The sequence below is a fragment of the Psammomys obesus genome, unplaced genomic scaffold, assembly GCF_907164565.1.
Source record: "Psammomys obesus unplaced genomic scaffold, mPsaObe1.curated_primary_1811, whole genome shotgun sequence".
NCBI classification, from domain to species: Eukaryota; Metazoa; Chordata; class Mammalia; order Rodentia; family Muridae; genus Psammomys; species Psammomys obesus.
The window spans coordinates 1327470-1351056 of NW_026590486.1; the positions used below are offsets into that span (position 1 = coordinate 1327470).

The window sequence follows — 23587 nt, forward strand, 5'->3', positions numbered from 1 at the left end:
TTTGTGTGTGTGTGTGTGTGTGTGTTTGTGTGTGTGTGTGTGTGTGTTTGTGTGTGTGTGTGTGTGTTTGTGTGTGTGTGTGTGTGTGTGTATACAGCATATACTTTTTTGTTACAATGGTTCTGTAGTATAGTTTATAATTTTAGGCACTTAGAATCTTTGTGTTTCATATAATTTTTTTTTTAGTTCTATGAAGAATATCACTGGGTTTCTGATGGGGACTGCATGAATCTGCAGATTGCTTTTAGTAATATAGTAATTTTCATAATAATTGCCAGTGTATGAGCACCAATGGTCTTTATATTTTCTAGGATCTTTAAAAAAATTTTTTTTAGGACCTTTAAATTTTCTTTTCTTTTTTTTTTAATTTTATTTTTCTTTTTAGTTATATTTTGTTAACTCTGTGTCCCAGCTGTATCCTGCTCCCTCATTCCCTCCCCACCCCCACACTTCCTCCCTGGTCTCCTCCCTGCCCCTTTCCAAGTCCACTGATAGGGGAGGACCTCCTCCCCTTTCATTCGACCCTGTTTTATCAGGGAGTCTACTGCAGAAGGCATCTGAAAGACTCTACCTAGCAGTGTTTCAAAGCAGATACTAAGATTCATAACCAAACCTTCGGCAGAGTACAGGGAATCATATGAAAGAAGGGGAGTTAGTATGATGTGGAAAGGATAGGAGCTCCACAAGGACCAAATATATCTGGGCACAGGGGTCTTTTATGAGACTGACACTCAACCAAGGACCATGTATGGATATAACCTAGAACCTCTGCTCAGATGTAGCCCGTGGTAGCTCAGTAACCAATTGGTTTCCCATAGTAAGGGGAACAAGGACTATTTCTAACAGTAACTCAATGGCAGGCTCTTTGACCTCCCCACACTCCTAGGGAGGAGCAGTCCTGTTAGGCCACAGAGGAGGACTTTGCAGCCAGTCCTGAAGATACCTGATAAAACAGGGTCAGATGAAAGGGGAGAAGGTCCTCCCCTATCAGTGGATTTGGAAAGGGGCAGGGAAGAGATGAGGGAGGGAGGGTGGGATTGGGAAGGAATGAGGAAGTGGGATACAGCTGGGATGCAGTTAACAAAATGTAACTAGTAAGAAAAATAAATAAATAAAAAGAAAGTAGCTAATGCACGTGGAGAGCTAAGTTTCAATATTTATTGTATTTATGCTTTAGAAAATTGGGTCATTTCCTACTTGTCACCTGTATAGCTTATTTTTAAGTCCCTGTGAAGGAGCTCTCTCTCAGCTTCCCAGAGTTTCAATACAGGGTTTCTCTGATGTCTGACTGAGCCTTTGCTCACAGCTGTACTTTCCACATTATACGAAAGGGGTGCCTGAGTTTCAGTGGAAAAAACATGACCCTGTGAGATTGCTGAAGATTTAGGATTTTGGCAGACTGCCTCCCCCCTTCATAACAAAGGTATTTCACATCTTTGTTTAGGTTTATTCCCAGACATTTTAAAATGCTATTTTAAATGAGTTTTTTGTTTTGTTTTATTTTATTTATTTATTTGTTTGTTTGTTTCTTTATTTTTAATTTTAATTTTTTTTCTTGAAAAAAGTGAAAAAGATCTAAGGCTTTCCTCTGCCACCTCAGTCTCCTGGCTTTTCTACTTTTGCTGCTGTTGTTGGCTTTTTGTTTGTTTGTTTCTTTTTTTTTTTCTTTCTTCTGAAAGCACTGGCTTCACCTTGGCTGCAGGATTTGGATGCTGCTCTTCCTACCACTGGCTGTCTTTGTGGCAGATGGCTAAAACCCTCTGAGGACCTAAAGAGTTGCTGGGTCATGTTTTCAGTGAGACTCACAGAGGAACGGGAGGCATCAGAAGGCAGTTGGAGGACATATTGCTGTGCTTGGGGCATCCTGTGAGCAACAACCGTAAAACCCTGGTCACACAGGCATCGTGAACAATCATAGCAGGTTAGGAGGAAAACAGACAGGACTAGGTAACGCCATCTTACCCTCCCATAGCCATGTGCCACAAAGCTCTTCATGGACAGTCATTTGTGCTAGTTTCTACCAAGAGGCCTGCAGCCTGTCTTGCCCAGTAGCTTATGGTTTTTGACTACACAGGTAATAGGGAATTCCATTTCCTATCTGCTTGCACATTTGGATGAAGGAAGAGATAGAAGGAGATGGACGGATAGGGACAGGCAGGCTACAGGGCAGGTGTGGGTGCTGGAGGATTGAACTGTTATCACTTTAAGGGAAGAAATTCTTGCTTCAGGTGGGACAAGTCCAATGTTACCACAGATGTCCTGTGTCTCCTCTCCCAAGACATTAGGCTCTACATGTTCAGTGAGGATTCGTGAAAGCTGCTGGCATGTGGCCCTCTTGGGCCTTAGACTAGTGGGGAGATGGGAGCCAACTTGAGGTCTGTGTGTACACAAGATGTGTTCAGACCTTCTTCAGGGTGGAGTTCTGCTAGAATTGAGGAAGGGGCTGTAAGAGCGAATTAATTTCTCCCAGAAAAAAAAAATCACTCCAAGCACCCCAAGATAAAGGAAAAAAAAAATCTATTTAGTGCGTGGTCGACTAAGCTCAAGGAGCCTTTACCCTGAACACAAATATTCCATAAATTATATAGGTCTAGGGTATCACATTACATATGCTTTCATGTGTGAGTTGCTTTTTGGGTCCATGTTTCCAAGTCACATTTAAATTAATTAAACATTTTTACAGAGACACAAACTATAAGTTCTGGTCATTTTGGACATATGGGGGATTTAATTAATATTTTTTTTTCCTTCAGATCTAGGATGTTGGTGAGGCATGACTTTGATCATGACATTTGTGAAGCTGAGGCAAGAAGATTTTAACTTCAAGACAAAAATCTGCCACATAGTGAGACTCTGTCTTAGAACACCAAAACAAAGAAAGAGACAGACAAAGTGTGTCTATGGGGTGGAACTGACCTTTGAGGGCAGTTCTTAGGAGAAGCACAGCCTGGGTGTTCACCTTTCTTGAACTTTCCTAGCTTTCCTGGCTGGATCGAGGCCGGAGACCTGGGCTCTGTGCTGCGACAGGAAAGGCTCTTGGATAAAGAGCCCCTTGCCCCCAGTTGGGGAAGAGCAGGGCTGCGTCTTCCTTGTGAACATCTGCGTCTCCTTGTAGCAGTTAGGCTGTGTCGGCTCAGTAATTGCAGGGTTTATTTTAGAAACCTGTAATTGCAGGCACCTGAAGTTCTTTGTCCCTGAATTGTTGTCTGTGCGTGTTATGGGACGACAAGGCTCCCAGGGCATTATGTAAAGGATTGGAGGCCAGGAACCCTTTACTTACAGGTTACTAGATTTGTCCTCCATCCTTTTCTCCTTCCCTCCACTTTGCTTCTTTCTCAACACCTCACCCTTTCTTTTTCTTCCTCTTTCCATGTTCTCTTCCACCCCTCATCACACCTTAAGCTGTGTGAAGAGCAATGTAGAGGAAACAGGGTAGGGAATGAAAACAATTTCCCCCATTGCTTTTTTTTAGGGTCTCTAAATAGGACCCTATAAATTAGACTAACAAAACACAGGTGGAAACAACATATACACACACACACACACACACACATATATATATGTATGTACACATATGTATATTTATATAGATATATATGTATACATATGTATATTTATGTATATATATGCATATGTAAAGCAAGAATTAATCTAAGGATTGGCTCACATAATTGTGAAAGCTGAGAAGTTCACTTGCAAGTCCAAGTGGAAAGAAAGCATTTGGGGGCTGATGGTTTGTGTATCTGTCTGAGACTGAAGGCCTGAGCCGAGAGCAGGAAATGAAGATCTAGCGCACTAGGGAGTAAGCTGACCAAATCCTCCCTCAGGGACCTTTTCCACCTGGAATCACTGGGTTGGATGATACCTGATATGTTGAGGGGAGCGCTCAGCTTCCTTCAGCCCACCAGTTCAAAAATGTTAATTTCTTTCAGAAACCCCTGCACAGGCATACACTATAACTACAATGAAGCAAATACCTGGAAATCTCGTATCCCAGGCAACTACAGAAAAGGAAGAAGGAATCCTCAGGTGGTGTCAGGAGGAGGACAGATTGCAGGTCACGGACTAAAATTAAGGCCCAGTCCAAAAGAGGGCCAAAGCTTGATACGGCAGGGAACCTGGGGCTGGTAATACTGGGCCTAATGTTTGATGGACTTTGAGGACTCAGCAGTGTAGGTGTGAGCGGAGGCCCCTTTTTGAGACTGTCCCATGCTCTGCAGCAGCTCATCGCCTGCTTCTCTGAGGTATTTCCTCATGTTTCCTCCCTGGGCACTGGGACAGCTAGCAGAGGAGAAGAAGGCCCCTGTCCTCAGAGGAGTAGGGAGACGAGGAGGTGTGGGCCACCAGGACCTCTGAGGATGATTTTTGGAACTCTGAGGGGGTGTTGAGCTAGGCCTTGAGTGACAGGCAACGCTGAAATTTCGGCAAATGGGCAAGGCAGGAAGAGTGTGGCACATGCACCAGAGAGCGGAGGCAGTGTGGAGGCAGTGTGTGTTTTCTCCGTGCTCCTGTCTGTCTGGGAGTCTGGATTCGGAGGACCTCAAGGATGTTTCCATAAACAAATCTTTATTTGGAAGCCACGTATAGTTTAGGGACATCTAACGATTTGAGAATCCATTGTCGTCCAGACCAAAAAAAAAAAAAAAAAAAAAAAAAAAAAAGGATAAAGAAAAGAAAAGAGTAGTCTACGGCCATACCACCCTGAACGCACCTGATGGCGGCTGATCTGGGAAGAAAAGAGTAAGAAGTAGTTCACCTGTCCGGGAGAACATCTAAAATAAGTTTCAGGGCGCTGTGAATGAACATCTGTGACAGCGCAGACTACAGCAGAACACGGTCAGCAGCACTAGAATGCGGGAAGAGACCCAGCCCCTTGGACGTGTTTCGGAGGGGGCAAAGCGTATAAGAGGTGGGGGCCCTGCCGAAGATGGGTGCCCTTGTGCAGAGCGAGACATGGACTGTGGTTAGGCTCATGCTATGGCTGGAAGCCATGGGTTAAAGAGAATTGCAGAGTAGAGCTCAACCCGAAGGCTTCCGTGGGCACCCAGCGCGATGCCGAACTTTAGGTTGGGCTTGGAGCCCTGGGCATGCATCGGGAAAGGGAAGGGTGGCTACATGTGTAGGGATTATGCCCCTTAGATGCTCGTATTCTCCATTTGAATGGGTAACTGCAGGGTGTTTTAATGTTGCCTGGTCACCACCCCACTAATGCTGTCAGACCCCACAAAGATTCATGTGCTGGTCTGGGAGGTTGCGGAATCTTTGGGAAGCGCGGCCCACTACAGGAAGTGGTCAGGGGAGTGGGCCTTGACGGTTACAGACCAGCCTTGTTGGCCCCAGCCTCTGTTCCAGAATGTTCTCATTGCAGTGGACTCACCTGGTATCTTGCTTTCCCCACCACGAAGGACTAGATGTCTCAAACTGATAGCCAGGACACATTTTTCTGTCCCCCCCAGCTCCTTCTTGTCAAGCGTTTGTTCACAGGTGGGAGAATAATAACGAAAGCACCCGAGGACAAAGGCTTTGTTTTACTCTCAGTAGGTAACCGGCCAAATACTTGGGGGAGGAGGGAGCGGGGCGAGAGAGGCCTGCTGCTCTTCTGAAATTTGCCGCTAGGTGGCACTGTTCTACTTTCTGGTGTCTTCAAGGCCATGAGAGTTTCTTTCCTTTTACTGATTCCTCCTGAGTACCTGGGGAAAGACCAGGACAGGAAAGTTTCAGATTGGCAGAGCAACAGGGTCTCTTGGACCTTTTCTTTGCAAATTCTGCTCCATATGTGTCTTCCATTTTTTATTTGTTCCTTCAACATCCAAGTATCAAGCAGTGTGGAACCGCCATCACACAGATCCCAGGGCTCATAAAACATTTCTTTCACCAGGGCGTTTTGTACAGTTTTAAAAGACAATATTTTGAAGCTTAAAAAAAAAAAATAAAAGAGAAAATGAGCCACTTATTAACTGGCTTTCCTCAACACTCAGAGGAAACCCCGTAGATACCTGCCTCAAATAAACCAATTGCATTTCTAGGGGCTGAAGGCAGAACAAAGGAAATGGCCACAGTCTAAACCCAGCAAGCTCTTTCTCAAGTCTTTGGAGACCTGGGGCAAATGCCTGGGCTAGCCATCCTGTAGAATCCACTATCGCTCTTAAACACTCCGTGCCACTAGGACCTAGGTGGGAGGGTCTGAGAGTCAAGATACAGTTGAGGAACATGGGCTCCTATGTTTGTAAAACACACAGGCAGGATGTGGGAGCTAAGGGTAGGGTATGGCAGTACTCAGTGCCATGGGAAGAACTGTGAAGTGGGAGGGACCTCATTCCCTCATAGGCCTTGCTTGATCGACCTTCAACCTTCAACTTTCTCATTGCTGTGGACACCAGTGAATTTTGCCAGCTTCAGAATGCTTAAAATTCTCATGGTGGTTTCTCACCTCATAACCAGGAATTTGATAATGCATGGCTTAGACGTGCGTATAGGTTAGTTTATTTATGATGGCACCTGGCCTCTATGGGCCCGTGAACTTGATGGGAATTTTATCTTGGCTGTAAACAGTGTAAGGGGAAAGACAGCCATGAGTACTGGGTAGATATCATTCAGAACTCAGGTGACAGACACTAAATGTGGTGGAGAAACACAGAACAATTGCATGTGTAGTAGTGAGGGCCTGGAATGATAAGTGGGCCGGGGAACAGGGGATGGTGCAGATGTATGGATGGATGAGGCTTAGGAAGGTGTGTAGTTTTTTTTTGGTGGTGGTGGGGTGATTGGGTAATAGTGGGTGTTTCTTCCTTGCTCTGTGGTTCACCTTGATGCACCCTCAGCTGTGAACCTCAGTGGCCACGTGGACTCCACAATGCTTCAGCTGGACCTGGCAGGTGCCCTAATGACTGGTGGACCAAGTGGTTCAGGAAAAGAAGAGCATGTCGTGGTGATGGTGACCCAGACTGACCCAACGGGCAGCAGGCGGCGGCGACAGCAGGTTATACTTCCATGTTATTTGAAAGGAATTGTAAAATCTCACTGCATCTCATTATAAACTGAGTTTCCTATTAAACGGATTTGATGAAAGCCAAAAAGGCAGCAATTCCATTATTAGTGAAGCCATTGATGCTTATCTTTCTCTTTGTCACTGAAATTCTTATTCCATGCCATTACAGTCAAGTCCCACTTGCAAGTTCTTCATGCAGTAAAATAAATTTCTTGGCTTATTCAGGGAAACATTATGGACTTTAGCAGTTTTTGTTGTAAGTGCAAGTCAGTTTGAGGCTCACCTGACGTCACAGAGCACAGGTGGACACCACAGCTGCCTTGTGCTTTTGCAATTGCCAACCACGTAGGTTCCTGAGCCCTGTGTTTGTGGGCCTTGTGTCGAGCTGTGCCTTCAGCTCCCATTCTGCAAGATGCACCTGTGTGCAGGAGGCAAGCCAGCAGCAATCAGAGCCTAGGCATCAAAGGCTTGACGCTTCTCCATGAGCCTCACCTCTCCCCATGTCATGGTGTCAGTGATTCCACTGGACACCCACGGGAACTCCTGCAGGGAGATACGTTCTGTGCTCAGGAGTTCCCCTTTATATAACCAACCATTAGAAGGAAACCCTGTTTGTGAGCAAGGTAGTGCCCCTTACATTTTCCTGCTCTGTCAATCACGGTCCACAGGGCAAAAGTCTAATTATAAGCAAGGATGGTAATTGTCAATAACTGGTATAAACCAACATTCTAAACTGCAGAATGATCTTAAGACAGAAACTCAGTTGCCACTCAAGGAGCTCATGCTGCAGTAGTGAACAGGGGGTGGAGCACACGTGTTTGCCTTGTGCCTTTGTTTTTTTATGCCAAAGACTATGGGTATATCCTGATGCCTTTAACATTATTTTACAGTTAAAAGTTTTAGTTGGCACAGTGTGTATGTATGGCACAATATGATAGTGTAGTAGTTTGACACTTGTATACAATGTATAATGATCACATCAGAGCAGTTGACATTGTTACCTTCTGAAACCTTCACCATCTCTGTGTCAGCAGGCTGCACATTCTTCAAGTTAGTTTTACCTCACAGGTTGTTGATTTTAGTTTTTCTGCTATGTTATAGATGACTAGAAGTAGGGTCTATTGTCTAGGTGCCTTCTCTACTATGCATATTTTTTTAATCCAGATAAAATGAGTTGTATCGCTTCTCCTTGCTCTTCCTAGAAGGCTCTTTGTAACATGCTGGCACTTTGCAAATGCCCACATACAAATCCATCTCCAGTAACACAGAGAACATTTCCTCCAAATACTATTTTTGCAAATGCCCAAGTCTTTTAAGATGATTTCTGTTTTCTCACATATGAGGTTCTCTACAGAGACCTATTTTAGAGCTCTATGTTCAGTTTCTTTCTATCAGAGGGAGAAACTCCTGTCCTCCCACTGGAAGTCTTCTCTCTGGTCCTCCAGCTGCCCTCTGCTGTGCTGGCTCAGAGAAGGTTCGTCTGCAGTAGCAGCTGTTCCAGCGTAGCTCTGTGGGAGGAAACTGCTGCCACAGAGGGTTCTGGGGTATCTTGGGGGCAGGTGTGTGCCTCGTGGCTGTAAGCAGGAAGCAATTCCAAAGAGGCATTTTTTTGTAAGTTGCCTCAAAGGGCTAAAAGATTGTCTAAGACTCAAATAATTCCAATAATTTGTAGTGATTTATTTTACACATAAATCAGTATTGTTGGCCATCCTCACTCACAAGTTCTATATTCAAGAATTAGATCAACTGTCATTTTAGAATATTTAGAATACACATAAAAAAATGTGTATGTCCTGAATATGCACCCTTATGTTACATGGTATTTATTCCCAAGACTTATTGCAATTTTACATTTTGACTCCTACAGGTCACTCACAATTGGACTGTCCTTTTAAATCCAAGGAGCGAGCATGTGGTGGTGAGCAGAAACTTTGAGATAGTGAGCAGGTGGGTTTTTTGGTTTGGGGACAAGTTTTCTGGGTAAGGTTTACCGTCTTCAGGCTGTCTTCTGCAGACATACCAGAGTATCCAAGCCTGAATGGAAGACTACCTGAACTACTCCTGAGAAGTTTATGTATCTACTGTTCTGGGGGCTGAGAAGTCTGAGAGTGTAATGCCAGCATCATCTTGGCATGCAATCTCTAATACACTGGGATGATATTAGGCTTCTTCTGTTTTTTAATATAACAAAAAGCATCCTATCTCCAACCTGCATTCTTAATTACTCCCAGTCAGTTAGGGTGCATACTCTTGAGGGCTGGAGCACCACACATATGTATTTGGAACTTAAGAGAATGGGAATTTGACATCTAGCTGTTGACAGCCTTAGCCTCTTGGATTACAAATGTTATCTTGTTTTCTCTTCCCTATATGTCTGTGTCCTAGTATTCTCTGAAGGACATAAGTCCCACTGAATTAGGCCTACCCTCATGATTTTATTTCATCATTATGACTTCCTTAAGAACTATCTCTAAATAATTATATTCTGAGGTATGCAGAGTTAGAAGTTCAACATATGAACTTGGGGTACTAATGGACACTACTAGGCTCACCAAAGTTATTGAGCAACTGTTTCTACATGTCATACTTGATTTTCCTCAGGCTTCCCTGTAACGTGGGTTTTTCTCTCATCCCCAAGCTCCCGGAATAATCACTCATGAGATTCAAAGTATATCTAGTACCTTGGCCATATAGCAAGGCTCTTCTCTGACTGGCTCATAACTTAAAATAACCCATTTATATTAATCTACATTCTACCATGTGGCTGGTTACCTCTGCTCAGGTATCATGTGTCTGTTCCCTTGACATCTTCTCAGACAACTCTCCCATGCCTGTCTATATTCCAGAATCCTTTCTGCCTGCCAGATGTCCCACCTTCTATTCTACCCTTTCCTATAGACCATAGGCTTCTTAATCGATAGGCCATGCATCTATACAAATATACAAGATATTTTCTCTACACTTCCCATTTTAGGTGCTGTTTAACACTACTGGGGACCAAAGGTTAAGTAGCTAGTGATGCTCTAAATTAGCAAATGAAGTGCTCCACTCTGTTGATGATGATGAAGAAAATGAATGGCTAAACCTATTTCCACTGTGCAGGCTAACTGTTGAATTGCCACTTGTAAAAAGGCTGAAGCACTCCTGTTGAGTGGTCTAGAAAGACTGTGCCTTGTGCCACAGGCTTGTACTCAGGGCTTTTCTGTCTGTGCATTGGGCTGAATCACTGTGGAATGTCTTATGCTGTGACTCTGGTCATGTTGATGTGCTAGAAATGGTAACTGAGGAAGTACACTAATTATTCACTTTGTGTTCTTGACCAACCTTATAGTCTTTAATTTATTTTCCAGGGAGACTGTTTCCATCAGCGTCCACGCTTCCCTCCAACAGACCCACCTTGTTCCTCTCTTGCTGGCCCATCAGTTCCTTGGGGCAAGTGTTGAAGCACAAGTGACGATTGCAGTGGCCATCCTCACGGGGGTTTATACTCTGATCATATTTGAGGTAACTACACATCTGCTTCCCATGGTCTACCAGTGCTCATGGTCAGGACAGTTTTTTGGATGCTTTGATAGACTCGGTTTTATTTAGTCAAATTGGAAAGATGTAATTCCTAAGGATTAGAATGTCCCTCTTTCTAGGCAGAAAAATCAACTGTCCCCAAATAGTTGCTGAATCATGGGCACTGACAAAAACAAATGGGGGTATGACATCACCAGAAAAGCTTAGTGAGATGACTGTAAGTTGTCATTTATGTATTTTGTAATTGAATTTTTTCTTTTCTTTTTCTTTTTTTAAATTAAATTTAAAAAAATTTACATTAGTTACATTTTATTTGCTTTGTATCCTAGCTGTAGCCCCCTCATTCATTCCCTCACAATTCCAACCCTCCCTCTCTCATCTCCTCCCTGCCCCTATCTAAGTCCACTGATAGGGGAGGTCCTTCTCCCTTTCCATCTGACCCTAGCTTATCAGGTCTCATCAGGACTGGCAGCATTGTCCTTCTCTATGGCCTGGCAAGGCTGCTCCTCCCTCAGGGAGGGGTGGTCAAAGAGCCAGCCACTGATTTTATGTCAGAGACAGTTCCTGTTCCCCTTACTAGGGTACCCACTTGGATACTGAGCTGCCATGGGCTACATCTGAGCAGGGGTTCTAGGTTATGTACACGAATGGTCTTTGGTTGGAGTATCAGTCCCAGAAAAGACTCCTGTGCCCAGATATTTTGGTTCTGTTGTTCTCCTTGTGGAGCTCCTGTCCTCTTCAGGTCTTACTAACCCCCCCTTCTTTCGTAAGACTCCCTACACTCTGCTCAAAGTTTGGTTATGGGTCTCAGAATCTGCTTTGATACATTGCTAGGTAGAGTCTGTCAGAGGCCCTCTGTGGTAGGCTCCTGTCCTATTTCTTGTTTTCTCCTTCTTCCAATGTCCATCCCATTTGTCTTTCTAAGTGAGGATTGATCATCTTACCCAGCATCCTCCTTCTTGTTTATCTTCTTTAGGTGTACAGATTTTAGTATGTTTATCTTATCTTATAGGTCTAGTATCCACTTATAAGTGAGTATATACTGTGTGTGTCTTTCTGCTTCTGGGATATCTCACTCAGGATAATCTTTTCTAGATCCTACCATTTGCTTGCAAATTTCATGATTTCTTTGTTTTTAATTGCTGAGTAGCATTCATTGTGTAAATGTACCACAATTTTGGTATCCATTGTTCAGTTGAGGGACATCTGGGTTGTTTCCAGGTTCTGGCTATTATGAGTAAAGCTGCTATGAACATGGTTGAACAAATGTCCTTATTGTATACTTGAGCATATTTTGGATATATGCCTAGGAGTGGATCTTGAGGAAGCACTATTCGTAATTGTCTGGGAAAGAGCCAGGTTGATTTCCAAAGTGGTTGTACAAGTTTACATTCCCACCAGCAGTGGAGCAGGGTAACCCTTTCTCAACCACCTCTCCAGCATGTGTTGTCACTTGAAATTTTATCTTAGCCATTCTGATGGGTGTAAGGTGAAATCTCAGGGTTATTTTGATTTGCATCTCCCATGACTAAGGACACTGAGCATTTCTTTAAGTGTTTCTCTGCCATTCCATATTCATCTACAGAGAGTTCTCTTTTTAGCTCGGTACCCCATTTTTTAATTGGATTGCTTGATTTATTGCTTTTTAATTTCTTTAGTTCTTTATATATTCTGGATATTAGCCCTCTGTCAGATACAAGGTTGGTGAAGATCCTTTCCCAGTCTGTAATTGAATTTTTAATGTTGACTTCTGAGTACTTATATATCTCAAATATATAAGTACTTTACTTTGCTGTACACTTGGCAAATATTTTCTTTTAGTGTGGCTTATAAAGTTTGTGTGTTCTTAGAGACTGTGATTTTAGTATTAAGCCTAACAACTCATTGCTCAGCTGTAGTTCCCTAAAATATTTAAAAGTTTAGCTTTGAGCTGGTTCTTGTATCTCTGTGAATCATAGACTGAGGTTCATCCATGGATGTCCAATTACTCTAGCACCATTTATTGAGAAAACGTTCTCACCTCTTCTAAATTGCTTCTGTTCCTGCATAATTTTTTAAGTGTTTGGAGGGCTGAGGAGATGGCTCAATGGTTGAGCGTACTTGTTGTTGCAGAGGACCTGGGTTAATTCCCAAAATTCACATGGAGGCTCACAACTGTCTATCACTCCAGTTCCAAGTGATTGGATCCCTTCTTTTTGCCTCCCTCGGCCCAGGCATACACATGATGCACAGAAATACATGGGAGTAAAATAACCATATGCATAAAATAAATGCATCTAAAAAGAATTTAAAAGGCAATTGGAACTTTTGTGGGGCATATTTCTGGGTTTCCTGTTTGGCACATGGGTTAAGTGCCCATTCATGACCTTCTCACAGGGTCTTGATTATGGCAGGTGTGTCCTGTTTTCACACTGGAGGGTATATATCTCTCGCTTGCTATATTTCCCCAAGGTTGTTCCATACAGTGGTCATTCTTGTTCCATATACACTTTATGTCCTCTTAAAGTCTATAAACATGGTTCATTTCTTGATTTATTTTGGCTTTTGTTTAAAAAAATCATTGTACAGTCCATATGCAGTTTTTGCTAAGTCTTCAAATCTCCTTCCCTTTGGAGCAATTGAAAATAGCATTACACTTTTCTTTTGTCCAGATGTTCACTGTAAACACACGTGTACGGCTTCCTGGGTTAGTGTTGTACACTGTTATTTTCCTGATCTCATGGGGAGTATTTTTAGGAGATCACATAGCTTCCACCATCAGCAGGACACCAGCTCTTTTATATTGTAGAAGCTCTTATGAGATTGGAGAAATCCCTTTCTTTTCCAGTTGTACTGAGAATTTCTTCCAGAACTGGGTTTTGTGTTTTGTGTATACTTCTCTGCATCAGTCCCTGTGATCATTTGATTTGTTTGCAGTAACTAACCACTGTGTTAGACTGATTTGTGTAAGGGTGTACATTGGGGGCATTCTTATATCTGTAACAACTGTTTTTCTAAGTGACTGTGATTCATATCTTGTTAGCATTTCTTTAGCTTCATCCTGCAGATTTTGATCTTTGAATTTTAGTTTCATTTATTTTTCTCTTTAAAAATTTTCAACTTATTTATTTATTTATTTATTTATTTATTTATTTATTTATTTTTGGTGTGTGTGTGTGTGTGTGTGTGTGTGTGTGTGTGTATGTGTGAAGACAGAGTATTAATATATTGGCCAGGCTGGCCTTAAATGCTGGAGCTCAAGTGATCCTCTGGTCTCAGTCTCCTTGAGCACCTGGTGCTATAAATATATGCTACCATGCCTGGCTTAGATTTATGTTGTTTAATTTGTAAACTTCAGTATTTTTTTCTGTTGTCTTTCAGTTATATAATTAGAGCTTGATTCCTGTATGGTCAGAGAACTTACTATACAGTCAGTGTAAATTTATTAATTTTTTTATGGTTCAAGTTTTTTTTTAATTTTTTATTTAACTTTTATTAATTACACTTTATTCATTTTGTATCCCTCAAGGTTTTTTTTTTATCTGACTTGCTTTGTATTTTGTAGACTGAAAAAATATAAAATTTATTATGTTACTAGTGTAACTTGCAAATGAAAATGATATATATATAACAACTTGTGAAATACAAACCCTTCCCTTGGCTGGTTTGGTCTTAGGTAAAGAAGGAAAAAAAAATTGGAGACATATTAGAGCAGTTGTGTTTTGATTTGTGCCTCTATAACTTCTGTGCATCCAGAATTTTGTAGAGTTCCTCAAGAGGTGATAGGTCCCCCTTTGTAGTTTTCCTGGGTTGCTCTGGTTCTTTCCCCAAGGTCTCTGAGCTCTGTAGACAGGTAGCTCAGACTACATTGCCGCTGTCTGATCCCAGTGTCCGGGGGTGAACCAACTCACTCACTCACTCTCCCTGCACACTGCTTCTTGGATTACCGTTACTGCTCTTTGTAGCTGTGATCTGTTTCCTGGTCTTTCCTTAGCTATTCTTTGTGGGAGATCCCTTATTATTCCTGTTTATCAGTGTTGGGGCCAGTGCCTTGAACAGAATCTAGCATGGAACTAGGTGTTGAGTTCTGAGCTCAGGTAACCTGATCCCTGAGCAATGCCCACACCATTTTTTTTTTGGTGCCACTGACCTACATCTAATTGAGTAGGAGACAAATGCACATCCAAGGTTCCCAGAGGTCTTTAATATCTGGATAGGATGAAGCCACTGCAGGCATCCCTTGGATTATTTATAGCTCTGATCCTATAGTGGAAGCAGAACTTATTGGTACTCCCTCAGTATTATAGTTCTTATCCTTGTAAAGTTGTCCTCACCGAAAGTATGAAAGAATGAAGTTGGAGCAACCCTCTCACACTTTGATCTATAACTGGGTCTTGGCCTTGGAGAATTTCCCAGTGTAGCATACTAAAAATTCTACCACAGCTAAGGTGTTCAGATGGAAGAAAATCACATTAAAAAGTCTTAGACAGTCTTAATGAAAAAGAGTTCACAGCATAAAGGAGATAATGTGTTTCCCAGACATCCACCTTGGGTTCCTTTCTGCTGGAAACACAAAGGCTCTTTCCTTTACCCCCTTATCAAACAGAGGCAGAGTCGTGCAGCCTCTGTGTGAGGCCAGGCTTCACTGCTCAGGTCTTTTTATATTTGGCTTATGCATTTATGTAGCACTTGGTTTAAAAGCTAGGTATGACCTTATGCACCAGCCCAGTGCCCTGGGTCTTCTTAACCTTATTCTATCTGTGCTGTAACCAATCTCCAGGCACACTCAGCCTGCGTATCTTTACTTCAGCCCAGCTTGCTAGGTCTGTCTGCCTGACCTACCACACCTGTATCTTTCACAATCCTTAGACTTATCCCAGGTCCCAACATCAAGTACCCTGGCCTGGTCTGGGGAGCACTGCCTATACTGTCCTCAACACTTGTGCCAAGACTGATGTCCTGTACACATCTTAATCCATGTGTCCTCTTGACTTTATTGCAGCCCACCATACCCAATTTCCATACTCAATTTCCAAGCCTCCTCCAGTCCACAAATCCTGTGTATCAGCCCAACTTGGTGAGTCCACCACACCTTTCTCTGCCTTCAACTTCTTTAATCCTCACAGCTACCCTAGGCCCACAACCAGGACCCTGGCTCAGACTTATGGGTCCTACCTATGCCCTACCCAGACTCCAGGTTTGGGCTGGATCAAATATCCTTAACACCAGCCTTTTGTGTCCAAAACAGACTTACAACCAGGGAAAGGAGTCTAAAAGCTCAGGTCTCATCGCAAAACTACATACACATCATGAAAGGTTAAGATAGTAAGCATGTCTCCTGCAAAACTTATCAGTCTTGTTGAAATATTCTTTGTGAGAATTACCTAGACAAACCCCCAAGACCAGGAATGTAAAAAAAATCATAAAGATAATAAAAAAATTAAGAAATTTAAAGATGACACAAAGAGACAGCTCAACAAACTTAAAGAGAGCAAATGCCCAAGTGATGTCTAAGAAACACAAATGTAGGCTGAAGGAGAGCACAGACCAATCCAGGATTTGAAAACTGAATCCAATAAGAAAGTAGAATTTTTGAAGAAAACTCAGATGAAATGAAGATGGGATTGAAATGGTCAACAACCTAATTACAAAACTCAGGACAAGCCTTATAAGTAGAATAGATCAAGCAGAAGACAGAATATCAGAACTCAAAGATAAAGTAGAAGAATTACACAACTCAAGCAAAGAATATTTAAAAAAAAATAAGACACAGGAAAGTGATATGCAGGAACTATGGGACACTGTGAAAAGAGCAAATCTTCAAATTACGGGTATGAATGAAAGAGAAAAATACCAGGTCAATGATCATAGAAGAAAACTTCTCCAAACTAAGGAAAGCAATACACATTCAGATACAAGAAGTACACAGAACACCAGATAGAAAAACTCGAAAAGAAACTCCGTGTAATGTCATAGTAAAAACAGTGAATATACAGAATAAAGCAAGATTATTGAAAACTGCAATAGGAAAACAAAAACAAACAAACCCCCCCCCCCCCCCACAGCTCACATACAAGACAAGCCTACTAAAACAACAACTTTTTCTTGATGGAAACCTTAAAGCTAGAAGAGCCAGGAGCAATGAACTCCAAGTTCTAAAAGACCATGGATGTCAGCCTAGACTACCATAACCAGCAAAATTATTTGCCATAGATGAAGGAGAAATAAAAACTTTTCCTGTGATTCAAGAAGGCTAAGAGAATTCATGTCCACCAAGCCAGTGCTACAGGGAATACTTGTAGAAAAAGGTCATCTATTATGATCAGGTTGGTTTTAACCTGGAGATACAGGACTAGTTCAACCTACAAATGTAATAAATCATACAAATGGGCTTAATGACAAAAATCATACAATTATCTCAATAGAAACAGAAAAGGCCTTTGACAAAATCCAACTTGGCTTCATGATAAAGGTGTTAAACAAAATAGAACTAGAGGGAATATACTCATCACAACAAAGACCATATATGACAAACTTACATCTAACACTATCCTAAATAGAGAAAATCTTGAAGCAACACCATTAAAATAAGAAATGAGAAAAGACTATCTCCCATTTCTACTCCTTTTCAACATAGTACTTGAAACATTATCTGGGATAATAAGGCAAGAGAAGGAAATACAAATAGTTAAAGGAATACAAATAGTTAAGAAGTCATATTATTCCTAATTGTATATGGTAATAATATTACACAGAAGATATTCCAAAATTGCCACCAGAAAACTTTTAGAAATGATAAACAGTTTTATCAAGTGGTAGGATACAAAATCAATAGTTTTTCTATGCATTACAACAGACATACTGAGGAGTGGTCATGGACACAGTAAGATTCACAGTAGCCTCAAAGAAAATAGAACAGTTAGGAATAAATCTAAAACATTTACAATCAAAAATTCAAATCTCTGAGGATGGAGATGGAGGAAATAACTAGAATTTGGAAAGACCTTTCAGGCCCATTGATTGGTCAAATTAATATTATGAAAACTGGCCATTATACCAAAAGAAATTTATATATTTAGTGTAATCTCAAAAAAGAAAAAAGAAAAACAAAAACAAAACCATGGCATTATTCGCAGAAATAGAAGATACAAAAATTTATGTGGAACCACAAAAGACCAAAGAAATCCTGAGCAAAAGAACATTGTTAGAAGGATTATTATTCCAGATTGCAAGGTATAGAAACAGTATAGAACTGGTATGGAAACAATTTGTAGACCAATGGAACAAGATAGAAAAACAAAATGTGAGCACACATAACTGTAGCCATATAATATTTAACAAAGATGACAAAATCATACACTGAATGAAAGACAACATCTTCAATAAGTATCCTGGAAAAACTGGAAGTCCATACCCTAAACAAAAACTCAACTCCAAATGGGCCAAAGACCTTACTTAATGTGACTCCCAGAAAGCCAAAACTGCTTATAAGAAAACACAGGCAGGACCCTACAACATATGGCTAGAAAAGTACTCTCTGACCAGGACTCAATTTGTCTAGAAATTAAGGTCAACAATAGACAAGCAGGACCTCACAAAACAAAAACAGTTTATACAACAAAGGAAACCATCAATCAGGTGAAGAAGAAGCCTAGAGAAAATCTTTACCAGCTATATATTTGACAGACTATCTAAACAACTAAAACCAACCAACTAACCAACCAAGCAAACAAATGACAACAAAAAACCAGAGGCAATAAATCAAACAACCCAATTAAAAATGGGCCATGTCTCTGAAGAGAGATTTCCCAAAAGAAGGAACAAAAATGGCCAAGAAATAACTCAAAAAGTTTTCATCATCCTTAGCAATCAGGGAAATGAAAATTTAAACTACTTTGAAAGTTCATCTTATCCTAGGCACAATGGCTAACATAAAAAAACCAACCAACCAAACAAACAAACAAAAAACAAACAAACAAACAAAAAACAACTGACAGCAAGTGTCAGTGAGGATATGGAGAAAGGGGAGCCCTCATTCACTCTCAGTGGGACTGCAAACTGGTGGAGCCACTACGGAAATCAGTGCAGAGGGTTCTCAAAGAGCTATGAATAAATAAATTATTCTATACCATGTCATGGCATTTTTGCAAAGGACTCATATCCTATTTCACAGACACCTGCTTAGCTATGTTCATTGCTACCCTATTAACAGTAGCCAGGAAGTAGAACCACCCTAAATGTTCTTCAACTGATGAATAAAGAAAATGTTGTTCACATATACAGTGGAATACTAATCAGCTGTAAATAAAAATGAAATAATAAAATTTGATGGTGAATGGATGTGACTAAAAAAAATGTTGAGTAAGATTATCAGACCCAGATATTCAAGTGTCACATGTTCTCCAGCTTGCGGCTCTTAGCTCTAGATATTTAGGTATGATCATATAACCAGAGTAAGTTAAAGGGGAGCCTGGGTGCAGTCTGGAGAGAGGAATAGCAGGAATCAAATGTTATGAAGAGGGAAATGGGAAAAATGGGGGAGAGGCTTTAACTTGGGAGGGATAAATAACTCTGAGTTGTTTGGAAAAGCCACAAGGAATATTAGTATTTTATATTTACTCAAAATAATACAGATGGCATGTAATATGCATGTATAATATATATTAAATAAAATGAATGTGCATACATGGATATGTTGATGAAGTTAGGCTCCTTGAGGTGACCGTGTCTCCCCAGGACTATCTTATGCAATAGGCTATCTTAGGAAATCCCTGGCGCCAGCCATGGTCAGCGGAAACAATAGAGGCCACTACATTTGCTCTTGTTTGCACCCCCAAAGTTGAAGTTCAGAACCCAGAGGAATCAAGCTGAGCATGAGCTGAAGCCCTCCTGCCCGAGGACTAGCCTTCATAGTACTGGGAGGTGCTATGGAAGCTGCCAAAAGAGCAGAGTGATCAATAGTCCTGCCCCACGGTGATGCCTATGAACCACAGTAACGACCAAAACGCAATCTATTCTTTGAGGTATAATAGTGGCACCTATGGTCTTGGAAGTAACCCACACCTGTCTAATTGGACATGGCCTGATTAACAGGAGAAAAAGCATGCCTAGTACTTTAAATGTAGCCAACTACCTGTGGCAAGTTTTCCTGAGAGGAGAACGTATTAATAGTACTTCCTTAAAACAGAATAATTCCAAAATGCATTTTAAGACTTACTTTTACATCTACACATAAGTGTAGCTCTCATCCCTTATCAAAGAAGCTTCTTTTTGTTACATACGGAGACCATTATAGGAAGCCACAGCCGGTCAAAATGAAGAATTAGACACAGGGTGTCTGTCCCCAACTGATACATCTATAGCACAACTCCTACAACTAAGGCTCAGGGAAAAAAAATCACAGAATAAGAGGTAGAAAAGTTATAAGAGCCAGAGTCCCAGAACATCTGCCCCAAAATTGTGCTCTCTAGATATGACAGGGTATCTACACCCATGAAATCTAAACAAATGCTTTAAGTCTTGCTTAAACAAGACTTGAACAGTGACAACACCAGGGGATAGACAGTGTGGATGAGGAAATTTCAAGATGTCATTGGTGAAGAACTGCAAGTAATTAACAGCCGCAGAGAGAGGTGGAATTCATCTTCCCCTGGGATTAGTCTCTTAACTGGCTATCCACTATCAAATGGCTATCCCTAAAACATATACTCACAAGCAACACTAAATAGACTCAGAAGACTAAAGTGTGTGTGTGTGTGTGTGTGTGTGTGTGTAGCAATAATGATTTTTTTTAAAAAGAGGCCATGAATTTGAGAAAGAGAGAGCATGGGGAATAGGGGACATGGAAGAGGTTTGAGGGAGGAGGGAAATCATGTACTTGTATTTTAATTAAAATAAAACACATCTAAAAATTTCAATATAAAATTAGCTCCTTGAAGCCTACCACAGAGGGCCTCTGAAAGATTCTACACAGCAAGGTATTAAAGCAGATGCTGAGACTCATAGCCAAACTTTGGGCAGAGTGCAGGGAATCTTATGAAAGAAGGGGGAGATAGAAAGACCTGGTGGGGACAAGAGCTCCAAAAGGAGAGCAACAGAACCAAAAAATCTGGGCACAGGAGTCTTTTCTGAGACTGACACTCTAACCAAAGACCATTCATGGACATAACCTAGAACCCTTGCACAGATGTAGACCATGGCAGCTCAGTATCCAAGTGGGTACCCTAGTAAGGGGAACAGGGACTGTCTCTGACATGAACTCAGTAGCTGCCTCTTTGATCACTTCCCCCTGAGGAGGGAACAGCCTAACTAGGCCACAGAGGAGGACAATGTAGCAAGTCCTGATAGGCTAGGGTGGAAGGAGGACCTCCCCTATCAGTGGACTGGGGAAGGGACATGGGAGGAGAAGAGGGAGGGAGGGCAGGATTGGGAAGGGATGAGAGAGAGGGCTATAGCTGGGATACAAAGTGAATAAATTGTAATAAAAAATAAATTAAAAAAGTAACTCCTTGAGAGAGAGGTCCTTTAATTTCCCAGCAGTCTCTGCTTCACTGAGGGAAGCATCTTTGGAGAGAGAGAAAGGAGGCCACATTTCAAAATGCAATGTGCACAGCTCCGTGCTGGTCTCACCAGCAACTGTGAGGCAGGTCATCTGAGTATTCTTTTTGTAATAATGGTTTGCAGAGCTGAAACTCATGTCATACCTGAGGCCAACTGCTGTTTCCCTAACCAGTTTATTTCTGTTTGTCTTCAAGCTTCCTTTTAGTGTTGTTTCATCCAACAAGTTTTCTCCTTTACCTATATTCAAAGATCTTTCCTTCTCTTTTTTGAAAAAGATTTTGGAATTTCAGGAGAACTGATGAACTTGCTTATACAGGTGCTGTTAGTGAGATCAACTTTCCTGTCCAGAGCATCTCCACCCACCTCAGGCTTTTAGATCATTAACCCTTTAGTTAATGGTGTTAGAACCTACCAAAGGCAAGCAGCCTTTGTTCCTGAACATAAAGAGAGTGAACTGGCTTGAGTGCATAGAGGGCCAAAGGAAACTGGTACAGGAAGAAACACAGAGTGTCTCAGAGAAAAAGATGAGGATGTGGAGAGCCAGCAAAGGGATTGTGCAGAAGGGCAAACACTATTATTCACACTCTATGAGAAGCTGGACCTTGTCACCATGACTTCCGTAGATGAACAATTACAGCACAAAGAAATCATATCACCTGTAAGAAGTTCTTGGGCCAGTAATGGCAGAAGTAAAGGGGTCCATTTTTAATGGCTGCTTTTGGAGTCTATGCTTCTTCCCAGCTATAGTGCTTCTCAAACTGCACAAAAAAACATCTACCAGAGCCCAATGTATAGCCAAAGCCCCTAGCATTGGTCTTCTTTGTGTTGCATCAACAGACTAATGAACATCTATCCTCAAGATGTATACATGATAGTCATGTGACTATATAAGAAATGTACAAATGATCTGAGCGGGCTCAGCCCATCCTTGAATATATGAGTGTGGAACAGCAGTTTGGAGGAGTGATGTGAGAACCAGGCTTACCAGTGATGGCCTTGTAAGTAGAAAAGCAGTCTGAGTATGAGACTAGTGGGCAAGAACATGCAAGTGTATGAGGCTCTATTGTGTGTCTGTGGGCATGTGGGTGGGATGTGAACAAATAGGGGTCTGTGTGAATGTGCCAGTTAAGACATATGGGTAAATTTATGATGTTGTGTGTGTCTGAGGTGGTCTGTGAGCTCACTTTTTGTTCCTGTTACTAGTTCAATTTTCATGATTGGTCTAACCTTTCACCTATATCCTGAGGTTCAGGAGTTTCAGTGGACCTATGAACACAGGGATGTACATATGGAATAATGAAAGATAGGATAGTCTCCCTGTTCTTGATCATGTGCTTGTCTCTAGTGTATGGGATGGGGGTTGTTGGCTAGTGAACAGTATGGAATCACTGGCCCACATGGGTATAAGGAGAAGGTCTCAAAGGCATCCACCAATTGTGAAGTCCCATGATGTTAAAATACTGTCAAGTGTACAAATGGCTTGCCTTGTGTGAATTTGGGGAATTACTGCTTTATATATGAGATACAACATTCAGCACTCAGGATTATTACATATTGAACCTCATTTTCCAGCTGTTTCTTGCTACCAGGACGAACTTGGAGATCCTGACTTGTGGGACTCTCACTTTAGTCATCTGCAAAATATAGTTGCTTTTTGGTGTATTGTGAAAGACAAAAGTGTGTGTGTGTGTGTGTGTGTGTGTGTGTGTTGTGTGCAGATGGACTGTAGTGGTGGAATATCTTAATTTTCTGTACAATGGGTGTGCAGCCCAGGCTGGCCTTTGGGGCAGGGCCAGGAATGACTAACTAGAAGACGAATTAGCAACAGTGGCTTCCTGGCCCACATGAGGCTTGTGCTATCATTGCTTTTGTTGATATGATTTACTTCTGTAATGTTTACCAGCTGGGTCTCCTCTGTTACTCCTACCATCCACTGTCTCCTAGTAAGGAAGGTTTTCTGGGAACTTTGCAAGTGGCAAGCCAGCTCAGTGGGAAGGTGCTATGGCCCCTGGGATACACAGTGAGCTACCTCACCCTCTTTTGAATTTGTGTGTGGTTATGCATTCGGGTATGAGTATAACTGTAGGAAAGAGATAGAAATGGTCCCTGACAAGAAAAAAAGGACTCACTGTCTCACATAGCTCCATTGATGTCCACCCCTGCCATCAGACATCCTGTTTGTGACCCTGTGACTGTAGGATTCAAACCTTTTGACTGCATGGGTGAGGCTGTCCATGCTCCAGCCACAGTGAAGTGGCTGTTCTTTTTGAGCTTGACGAGGCTCTCTCGGGTTCTGCTTTCTTTGCTTTCTAGTCTACCCTGGATTAGTTCCATGCTATGTAACTCAGTGTATTTTAAGGATACAGATACTTTTGGTAGTATCCACACGGCTAAGTGGATTTGCGGAGGAGCGGATATCTATTGGGAGTCTCCAAAGATAGAATCAAAGCCATGCATTCTCTAATTTAGCTCCACAGCTAAGCTCTTATTGAGACCTTTCTGATATGTAATAGGACTTTGTACCTCAGGAACTTAGCA

The 23587-nt window shown here is 41.7% G+C and overlaps 1 protein-coding gene across 1 annotated transcript in view; it reads left to right on the forward strand.

Moving 5' to 3' along the window:
* The window catches only part of Oca2 (OCA2 melanosomal transmembrane protein), a 323587-nt gene that overhangs the window by 24542 nt on the left and 275458 nt on the right, over nucleotides 1-23587 (forward strand). Inside the window, exons 6-8 of the mRNA XM_055607524.1 lie at nucleotides 6822-6979; nucleotides 8856-8935; nucleotides 10339-10492. Coding sequence (XP_055463499.1) covers nucleotides 6822-6979; nucleotides 8856-8935; nucleotides 10339-10492 — 392 coding nt within the window. The remainder of the gene's footprint in view (nucleotides 1-6821; nucleotides 6980-8855; nucleotides 8936-10338; nucleotides 10493-23587) is intronic.